Source organism: Oncorhynchus mykiss, chromosome 9, assembly GCF_057628025.1.
Source record: "Oncorhynchus mykiss isolate SJ-2025 chromosome 9, ASM5762802v1, whole genome shotgun sequence".
NCBI lineage: Eukaryota > Metazoa > Chordata > Actinopteri > Salmoniformes > Salmonidae > Oncorhynchus > Oncorhynchus mykiss.
In genome coordinates, this window is record NC_143030.1 from 18,649,377 (window position 1) to 18,660,089 (window position 10,713).

Genomic DNA, 10,713 nt, shown 5'->3' on the forward strand with positions numbered 1-10,713 from the left:
AATACATTTCTGTTAATCACATGTCTGTGTAACTTGTTCAGTTTATGTCTCAGTTGTTGAATCTTGTTATGTTCATACAAATATTTACACATGTTAAGTTTGCTGAAAATAAACAGAGTTGACAGTGAGAGGACATTACTTTTTTTGCTGAGTTTATTTATGCGTCGATGTCTTTGTTCATCATCTCTCTGTTGAAACCAATAAATCCTTCTATGGGGAATGGTGCGATGGGTGTAACACTCTGGTTGTCCACCAGAGGTCACAATGTTCTTCTTTGTAGTTGACTTCGTCTTGTAGTGGAGTGTTCAAATAGAACAGATATTCAGATGCACCAATGGTTGTCTGAGACCTCGTGTCTTTAGTCAAAGTTCTAGGACCAGCTGCAGACTGGCAATATTAAGGTCGGATCTTTATCTTCTTCACCTCGTGTGGATATTCAAAGTTCTAACCATTTTCAGCCGTGTAGCCACAGCTACACTTTTTTGGTCTTAGCGTTTCAACCATTTGTAACGTTTAGCTCATGCTTCACGTCTGCTGGTCTGAATATGTTAATTCTTAATGAGTCCTTTTAAGCACTCTTCTGTCTGCATTCGGTGTGTGGCTTAGTTAATGTGCAAATTACATGAAAAACATTATCTCATTAGAAAACCAAAATCACATTCCTATCTTAACAAAAATAGTTGAATAGTTCTTTATATTGCTATCATCAGCCATTTGCCAAGCTATTCTGAGGCCTTGGATCCTCGACCAGGAGAGTCATGAAAAATGTTTGCTAAGTACAATGTAGTTACTACTTTTTGCACAGGATTTAGCTAGGTAAAATTAAGTGTATCTTGTGGGGAACTTATTTGTAATGATTGTGTACTTATACAGTACATTACCCATCCTGACAACCTTATCCTATTTCTTACATTTCTAAAATCAGTAGCGGTGCGTGGGTAAAATCACTGTGGAAACCAAGCCAGGTAATTACAGCCTACGTGTTGTGATAATTGCGTTGTTTGCTCTATAACCTGTTAGTTCATATTGTATGCCTTGACACTGTGATGTATAGGTCTAAGGCCGAGACAATAAGAAGACACAGTGGCAGTAATTTGACCGTGAAGGCCTGATTCACACAGTCTCCTCTGAACAGTTGATGTTGAGATGTGTCTGTTACTTGAACTCTGTGGGCTGCAATTTCTGAGGCTGGTAAACTCTAATTAACTTATCCTCTGCAGCAGAGGTAACTCTTGGTCTTCCTTTCCTGTGGCGGTCCTCATGAGAGCCAGTTTCATCATAGCACTTGATGGTTTTTGCAACTGCACTTGAAGAAACTTTCAAAGTTGTTGAAATGTTCCGTATTGACTGACCTCCATGTCTTAAAGTAATGATGGACTGTCGTTTCTCTTTGCTTATTTGAGCTGTTCTTGCCATAATATGGTATTTTACCAAATAGGGCTATCTTCTAAATTCCACCCCTACCTTGTCACAACACAACTGATTGGCTCAAACATATTAAGAACGAAAGAAATTCCACAAATGAACTTTTAACAAGGCACACCTGTTTATTGAAATGCAAAGGGTAGCTTCTTTGAAGAATCTCGAATATAAAATGTATTTGACATGTGTTATTTCATAGTTTTGATGACTTGACTATTATTCTTCAATGTAGAAAGTAGTAAAACATGTAATTAAACCTTGAATGAGGAGGTGTGGCCAAAGTTTTGACTGGTACTGTATATTTTTGACAACTTTTACTTTAACCCCTCTTCTTACGATCTGCCCATAGTAAGCTGTTTCTCCCTGTGGCTAGGGTGGGTCATCTAGGTGTTTGTATGTCTATGTTGGCCTGATATGGTTCCCAATCAGAGACAGCTGTTTATCAATGTCTCTGATTGGGGATCATATTTAGGTAGCCATTTCCCCATTGTTAGTTGTGGGATCTTGTCTATGTTTAGTTGCCTGTCTGCACTAGTTGTATAGCTTTACGTTTCGTTCGTTGTTCTTTATATGTTTTGTTCAGTGAGTTTCTCTTTATTAAAAGTATGTGGAACTCTATGCACGCTGCGCCTTGGTCTCATCATTACGACGATCGTGACACCACTACAGTTCTAAAGAAAATGATTTACTTTGTACTCCATACATGTTCCCTGACAGCCAGAAGTACACATTACATTTCAAATGCTTAGCAGGACAGGAAAGTGGTCAAATTCACACATTGTCAAGACAACATCCCCGGTCATCCCTATTGCCTCTGATCTGGTGGACTCACTAAACACAGTTGCTTCGTTAGTAAATTATGTAAATTATGGAATTGTAAATTAGGGAATGGACTCTATCCACATGTTTATTCATCCTACTGTTTTTTCCAAACAAATGTAAATGTTTTTTGTCTTAATGTTGTAATCTGAGTGTTGGAGTGTGCCCCTGGCTATCCATACATTTTAAAAACAAGAAAATCGGGCCGTCTGATTTGGTTAATAAGGAATGTGAAAGGATTTGACTTTTGACACTGAAGTATTGTATATTTAAAACCAAATACGTTTGAACTTTTATTCAAGGAGTATTTTACTGGGTCAGTTTTACTTCAGTCATTTTCTACTAAGGTATCATTACTTTTACTCAAGTATGACAATTGGGTACTTTTTCCACCACCTGCTATCGTTACACTATAATAACAAGTAAGTACCCATCAAGATACACTTCCTTTTAACAAGCAAAATCCTGTGTAACACCTAGTAATTACATTGCACTTATGCAGACATTACATGTACTCTGGTGTACTAGTGTATTTTTTCTCCCACTTAGATCACACTTCCGGAAGCTTGAAAATGAGGGTCAGTTGTCAGGATGGGTAATGTACTGTAACTGAGTCAGGTTGTGTTTATTTGTCTGTATAGCTCAGGGATGGCCTCGTTGTTGAACTGTGGGTGGTGATGGACTTGTGTCGTGGACTTGTGGTTGTTGGTTTTTCCAAGCAAGACATATACACAGAGTGTAAAAAACATTAGGAACACATTCATAATATTGAGTTGGCCCTCAGAACAGCCTCAATTTGTTGGGGCATGGACTACAAGGTGTCGAAAGCGTTTCACAGGGGTGCTAGCCCATTTAAAACCCAGCAGCATTGCAGTTCTTGACACAAACCAGTGATCCTGGCACCTACTACCATACCCCCCTGTTCAAAGCACTTAAATATTTTGTCTTGCCCGTTTACCCTCTGAATGGCACACATACACTATCCATGTCTCAATTGTCGAAAAGGCTTAAAAATCCTCCTTTAGCCTGTCTCCTCCCCTTCATCTACACTGAATGAAGTGGATTTTTACAGGTGATATCAATAAGGGATCATAGCTTTCACCTGGATTTACCTGGTCAGTCTATGTCATGGAAAGAGCAGGAATTCCTGATGTTTTGTACACTCAGTGTATAAATGATATGTTACAGTCTGGTACAGTAGAGCACGGCATATAGGGTATGAGAGCTGATGCTATGGTCTGGTTTGGCACGGAGACAGACTTGGCAGAACAGGTATACTGTTTCATTAAAAGTTGTATTAAATAAAGTACATTTGTCCAAGAATACAATCGTTGTGCAGTGCTCAAGGTGTGATATGTGTACATCCATTATTTGATCAACTAACTAATCTATGTCCTATTATTGTTTGTTGTATTTATTTTTAAAATACCTTTTGTATACAGACAAGAAACGTATGAAATTCCTTTGAAAATAAATACCTTAAAGACAGGTTTTATATCAACAATACTATTATATTATTCCTATACTGTTTATATAAATATATAGAAGGATGGCACTCTTCGTAGGGCAGTGTCCCCATCACTGTCCTGACGCATTGATTTAAACCTTTTACTGCAGTGGGCTATATCAGGGTCACACAGATTGTTTCTTGGTAGTCTTAAACAAATCCACATTTGAAACAAAAGTATATACTTCACACACATGGTTATGGGCTTAGAAAAGAAGATTCATGTCAGATTCACGTCAGATATAGTTGAAATGTATTACATTTTGAGTTTGCACCCAAATATTTTACTTTATATTGATGGATTCTGGGTTCTGACTCCTAAAACTTGAAATAGGGTTGATTATCAGGTATCCTATTAAAATATTGAGTGCTATGGTCTGGAGAGGGTCTACACCAGAAGTTAATGGTTATCTGTAGGAGGAAGGTATACGGTGGGTGCAATTAAGCTTGGAATGTGCTGAGTGCAGGGAAAACGATCACATGTGGCAGCACTGATAAGAGGAGTAAGCACTTTGGGTTAGAGGTCAGGTCAGATGAAGTGAGGAAGAACAGGTATCACTAAGGTTCTGTCTAGCGACAGAGATGTATTGGCTATTCAGATGTGTAGGAGGAGACTCAGCATAGGAGAAAGGGTTAAATATCAGTGCTTGTGTGAATATGTCTTTTGTCTGAAGCAGCTGTATTGACCCAATGGGAGAATAAACTTGGTTTAAGCTTTACGAATCGTCAAGTGAGTTTTACTAGGTTCATTTAGAACCTAACAATATACACCACAGAAGACTGAAATATAACAAAACTGTTTCACATAGAAACACCGGATTTTCGGCAACAACAAAAAAATATGTACATTAATTAATTATGAAATTATGAAACATATGAATTACATTCCACCCATTAGGCCAGTGGGTAATGTCAATGCAGGAAAGGATTCATGTCTCTTTGGACCAGAGGAAACAGTGCCCCCTACTGGCGCTCCAACACCACTTGTTCTGGTTACGATCACCCATTCAAGACTTGACTGGGGCCAACCCCGCTTCAAAGGCAAGCCGAGGGGTTGCAGGGTGGCACAGCTTCCAGTGCCAGACAAAGAGTGATCAAGTGCTAGTGGTGGTATGTGTGGAGAGAGTCTCAATGGAACGTTGATTCTGACGCTGTTGATTTCTGTAGGAGAGAAGAAGGTGTGCTGATTAACCCTTTGAGTTACGTGGTAGAGCAGATACTGTACTTCAAACCATATTTAATTCAGGGAAAATGTATGGCCCATGTTCCTTAAGCCAATGGCACACATTGAAACAGTAAACAGAGTTTTTTATATATAGTGTACAAAATACTGCTAATATTGAACAACTAAATTCACAAAAATAACTTATAAAGAATAACAGAATTCGGACTAACATAGCTTGTGCAATACAATACACATATAAACTTACACTTTGGTCTGTCTTTTAATCAGTTTTTTGGCAAAGCTCCCATTTGGTTCGAGACAGAGCAAACCTCCGGATTTCAGTGTGACACTGATTGATAGAGAGAGAGAGGGGGGGGGGGGGGGAATTGTGGGGGGAGAGAGATTTTTTAATCAAATTGAATTGATCATTTAAATATATATTTGGAGAGTGTGCATTTCATTTTCTGTAAGTACAGTACATTACATGACAGTACAGCACTGTATAGTACAATAACTCACATGAGTTCTTCCTTAGAGCAGTGTGAGCGAGGAGGGTAATAGGTCAGTTTCCTGATTAAACTGATATTCACCCCCCCTGTGTGTACTGTAGGACAGCGGCACCGAGGATCTTGTATAGTTCTCCCTGTAGAGAATTAAAGAGAAAGTCAAACAAAACACTTTAGTCTCCCTCCTCATTCATCAACAATTTCCTATACCAGCTTTAGTATGGATTCACTCTGAAACCATGTTACAGCAATCTCGACATTTAAAAGTAATTTCTAAATGAGCAGACATCTGCAACATTTACTGCGCAACATTTGCTGATCTCAGCCAACGAGATAATGTACCTTTTAAAGGCAATGTTATCGACAATGTTATACGGATTGAAACCCGGCCTTGACGTTTTAGTGGCTATTGCAAGAAATTAATAACATGCCCTACTGGTCAAAAGTTTAAGAACACCTACTCATTCAAGGGTTTTTCTTTATTTTACTATTTTCAACATTGTAAAAACACATATGGAATCACATAGTAACCAAAAAAGTGTTAAACAAATCAAAATATAGTTTATATCTGAGATTCTTCAAATAGTCACCATTTGCCTTGATGACAGCGCTGCACACTCTTGGCATTCTCTCAACCAGCTTCATGAGGTAGTCACCTGAAATGCCTTTCAATTAAAACAGGTGTGCCTTGTTAAAAGTTAATTTGTGTAATTTCTTTCCTTCGTAATGCGTTTCAACCAATCAGTTGTGTTGTGACAGGGTAGGGTTGGAATACAGAAGATAGCCCTATTTGGTAAAATACCAAGTCAATATTATGGCAAGAACAGCTCAAATAAGCAAAGAGAAACAACGGTACATCATTACTTTAAGACACAAAGGTCAGTCAATCCAGAAAATTACAACAACTTTGAAAGTTTCTTCAAGCGCAGTCGCAAAAACCATCAAGCGCTATGATGAAACTGGCTCTCGTGAGGACCGCCACAGGAAAGGAAGACTCAGAGTTACCTCTGCTGTGGAGGATAAGTTCATGAGAATTACCAGCCTCAGAAATTGCAGCCCAAATAAATGCTTCACAGAGTTCCAAGTAACAGACACATCTCAACATCAACTGTTCAGAGGAGACTGTGTGAATCAGGCGATCAATGTCAAACTGCTGTAAAAACAAAAACACTACTAAAGGACACCAATAAGAAGAAGAGACTTGCTTGGGCCAAGAAACACGACCAATGGACATTAGACTGGTGGACATCTGTCCTTTGGTCTGGGGTCCAAATTGGAGATTTTTAGATCCAACCGCTGTGTCTTTGAGAGGCTTCGGTGTGGGTGAACGTATGATCTCTGCATGTGTATTTCCCACTGTATAGCATGGCAGAGGAGGCGTTATGGTGTGGGTGTGCATTGCTGGTGACACTGTCTGTGATTTATTTAGAATTCAATGCACTCATAACCAGCATGGCTACCACAGCATTCTGCAGCGATATGCCATCCCATCTGGTTCGGGATGAGTGGGACTATATTTGTTTTTCAACAGGACAATGACCCTCCAGGCTGTGTATAGGCTATTTGACCAAGAAGGAGAGTGATGGAGTGCTGCATCAGATGACCTTGCCTCCACAATCCCCCGACCTAAACCAAATTGAGATGGTTTGGGATGAGTCGGACCGCAGAGTGAAGGAAAAGCAGCCAACAAGTGCTCAGCATATATGGGAACTCCTTCAAGACTGTTGGAAAACCATTCCAGGTGAAGCTGGTTGAGAGAATGCCAAGAGTTTGTAAAGCTGTTATCAAGGCAAAGGGTGGCTACTTTGAAGAATCTCAAATATAAAGTACATTTTGATTTGTTTAACACTTTTTTGGCTACTACATGATTCCATGTGTGTCATTTCATGGTGTTGATGTCTTCACTATTATTCTACAATGTAGAAAATAGTACAAATAAAGAAAAACCCTTTAATGAGAAGGTGTTCTGAAACCTTTGACCGGTAGTATAGTACACACCCATAGTCCACAATTCTATAGTTAGATATGTTTAATTTTCTACAAAATATTAAAACATGATACTAATTGTCATCAACAGTTCTACAGACAGATTTTTAAGCCAATTACCTTGTATCATGCAGATGACGTCTGAGCAGACCAGAAGAACAATAACAGTCATTGCAGTATTCATGATGATCTTGACTCTGTAGACTGTAGTTGCAGTGTGGCTGTTGTATCAGAAGGTAGACCAGTAAGCCAGCTGCAGTCTTCTTCTTCTTCAGTTGCAGTGAATTTCTGAGTTCAACAGTTTTCTTTGTTGAGTTGCTCTTCTCGTCTCCAGTTTAGATTCTGTCTGCTGCATCATGGTAAGAGAGACATATTATATGGTCTGAGCTCTGTGAAAGTGACTCGAAAGACCACATTCCAGAGTGGACGGGAAGCACACCAAGTCTTGTATCTGGTAACATTAGTGTTCACCCACCCATTTCCCCTCTTCTCCCCTCCCACATAATGCATGTCTGAACAGCAGCCCTTCTCTACCAGAGAATTTCACAAAAAACTCACCACTTCTCATTGTCAGAATCACCTTTTTATGAAACACCTCCCTTCTATCCTGTATGGACACTGAACCAGTGACGTGTGTTGAGGTCTGAGGATGGGAAGGCACTTTCTATTGAGCCCCGTCCTGCCTCAGACACTGTCTGTGTCAGGTCATGCTAGAACTAAATGCTGAGGAGCTGTCCAGGTGATTTGTCTTGTACCATTTGTGAACTGTACAATTCGACAAGACCAGCCTTAAGTACATGGCATATTTTGAAAGGCTCTCGTTTGCAGGTGTTGAACTTTTGTGACATTGTTTCAAATTCTTGGCAGTCCATTACGCCAAGGAAATGAAGTTCACCAAGGTGGTAAAACCTGGCTCTCATCTGAACATTGATATTGTCCAGTATCCCAGTATGTTGTAGTAGATTCTCCCCCTCTCTACTCTGATCGGCTGTTTACTATGAGTTTTGCGTTCTGCCATTCCCAGTTCATTGTATTTCTGATCAACTCGCTCATAGAAACTATCGAAGTCTTGTCACTGCCGTTCCAGTAATTTAATTATATCGCTGATACAGGTACGGCAGAAACCAATATCCATCACTTCTTCTGCAGAACATGGAAGAGTGGTTTATTTGGAAATGCCTTCATAGACCATGAGCAAAAAGAACGGTGGCGGCCTCTAGATGGGTTGTTTTCAGCTGTTTTCAATTACACACTCCTTCTGCAGCTGGATAAAAGCCAGTGTCCCTTTGTTAGGAAAGTGAGCTTCTTGGTATGCATGTGCTGTGTTGGTTGCTGGTCTGGTAAAATTGTTGTAAATTTTTGTAGCTGGTCCTGCTGAGGTATGTGTCCAAAAGGACTGTTTGTGATTATTGAAATTGTTCACTTTAAGTTAGTAATTATTCTGTTTTTGTTCCTGAAGCGGAAGGCACCTTGGGGGGTGTTTAGGCAAGAGGCCTGCGGGCATACATATACCCGTAGTATGTACTCTGTCTATGCACACTAGGTAAGACCTGGGCGGACCATCCCCTGTATTTTTGTTAGTGCGCCAGGTGGCGTTAAGAATAAGTAAGTCGTGGATAGGTAGGTAAGGTAGGAGAGGGGGCTCTTTAACTTTAACTTTCTTTGCTTTGGTTCTGTCCAGCCCCTTTCCCCCAAATTACCGTGTGAAGGAAGAATAAATTCCCTGTTCTCTGCCTCTGTCATCCTTACCCACACCCACAGTCACATACCTGTTTCACTCCAGGTGGAGTTCAGTGTTGCAGGGTGTTGCGTTCCCTCCTCCAAGAGGCGTGCGTAACCCAGTCACACGTCCAGTAGCAATGTGCCAGGGAGACTAAGTCATTGGTCGTAGTCATTGGTCGTAGTCTGGATGCCAGATGTTTAGCTAACAGATGAATAAGAGTAGCAAGGAATGGAATGACAGAGGCTTTAAAGCTCAACAGACTGGTACTACTTAGACTACTTTTGCTCTTGAGTGGCGCAGCGGTCTAAGGAACTGCATTTCAGTGCTAGAGGCATCACTACAGACTCCAGTTCGATCCCAGTCTGTATCACAACCGGCCGTGATTGGGAGTCCCAAAGGGCGGCGCACAATTGGCCCAGTGTCCTACGGGTTAGGTTAGGGTTTGGCAGGGGTAGGCCATCATTGTAAAATAAGAATTCATTCTTAACTGACTTGCCTAGTTAAATAAAAAAATATATAAAAAAATCAGGAGTCATTGAATTTCCTTGAGTTTCAGAGGGATGTTGCAACGCTGTTCTCCACTTCTAAACACTTCTGAACCAGCTGCGCTAAGTGTGCTGTAATTTAAATATCTACATTCCACCTCGTGGGAAAGAAAAGCCCTGGCATTATTAAATCATGGTTTGTTTAAACACTCCCAAAACAAACTATAATGAGGGTAATTTGTCTGTCTGTGTGTGTGTGCCTTGCGAGGAAAATCCACTGACTGTCCCTGTGACTCAATAAATAGCAACTCAGGTCAATGAAAGGAAGAGTGTTAACACTAAATTATTTCACTGTGTTACTGAGCAGATGTGATTCCTAATAATGAATTTCCTATTGGGCTAACAATTAAGACGTTGGCTTCTTTTGTGAGAGACCTGGGTTCAAATCCCGCCAGTGACATCCCCGTGACTGTCAATGGGTGGGTGTAGCTGGTGCCTAGAAGTCAGGCGCAGGAGAACAGAGATGAGTGGACAAAGCACTTTACTAAGGCAATCATTTGCACAGAACGCAACCGCGTCACAAAACAAATGTCCAACGAACAGTACCAAGTACCGGCTGCCACAAAGCACTGGTAATAAAACAAAACCTGCTGCAAACCAGCCGGAAGCGTGCCAACCTTGACAATAAACAATTACACACACAGACATGGGGGGGGGAACAGACAGTTAAATACACAACAAGTAATGAGGGAAATGTAAACCAGGTGTGTGGGAAAACAAGACAAAACAAATGGAAAATGAAAGGTGGATCGGCGATGGCTAGAAGACCGGTGAAGTTGACCGCCGAACGCCGCCCGAACAAGGAGAGGAACGGACTACGGAAAAACCGACTACGGTGGAAGTCGTGACAGTGACTCAAACAATACCTATGGATAACACTGATATTTCTTATTTGCAAGGACAAATTGGTTATTAGTCTTTCATTGGAAGCATTACTAAACCACCCACTACTTTCAAGCATGGTTGAGATGCTTGTCCTTGATGGCTTAACAAAGTCTTCAGAGCTGCCAAACTGATAAGGGTCTTATGTTAGGGAAGTG

The 10,713-nt window shown here is 40.5% G+C and overlaps 1 protein-coding gene across 1 annotated transcript; it reads right to left on the reverse strand.

Moving 5' to 3' along the window:
* Window positions 1-4,837: 4,837 nt before the first annotated feature.
* cxcd2 (CXC chemokine d2) lies at window positions 4,838-7,645 on the reverse strand. Its single transcript, NM_001124562.1, has 4 exons — window positions 7,526-7,645; window positions 5,433-5,556; window positions 5,179-5,262; window positions 4,838-4,909 (listed from the first exon to the last, which is right to left on the reverse strand). The coding sequence occupies exons 1-4, from the start codon at window positions 7,587-7,589 to the stop codon at window positions 4,843-4,845; spliced, it is 339 nt and encodes a 112-aa protein (NP_001118034.1). The 5' UTR covers window positions 7,590-7,645; the 3' UTR covers window positions 4,838-4,842.
* Window positions 7,646-10,713: the final 3,068 nt, after the last annotated feature.

What these genes read in the sequence shown, in the direction of transcription:
- cxcd2 (NM_001124562.1), bottom strand. Translation starts at nt 7,589, where the DNA reads ATGAATACTGCAATGACTGTTATTGTTCTTCTGGTCTGCTCAGACGTC. An exon ending in CGTCATCTGCATGATACAAG is followed by an intron (nt 5,557 to 7,525) that starts GTAATTGGCTTA and finishes AATTCTCTACAG; the next exon opens with GGAGAACTATACAAGATCCT. An exon ending in TGCTCTAAGGAAGAACTCAT is followed by an intron (nt 5,263 to 5,432) that starts GTGAGTTATTGT and finishes TCTATCAATCAG; the next exon opens with TGTCACACTGAAATCCGGAG.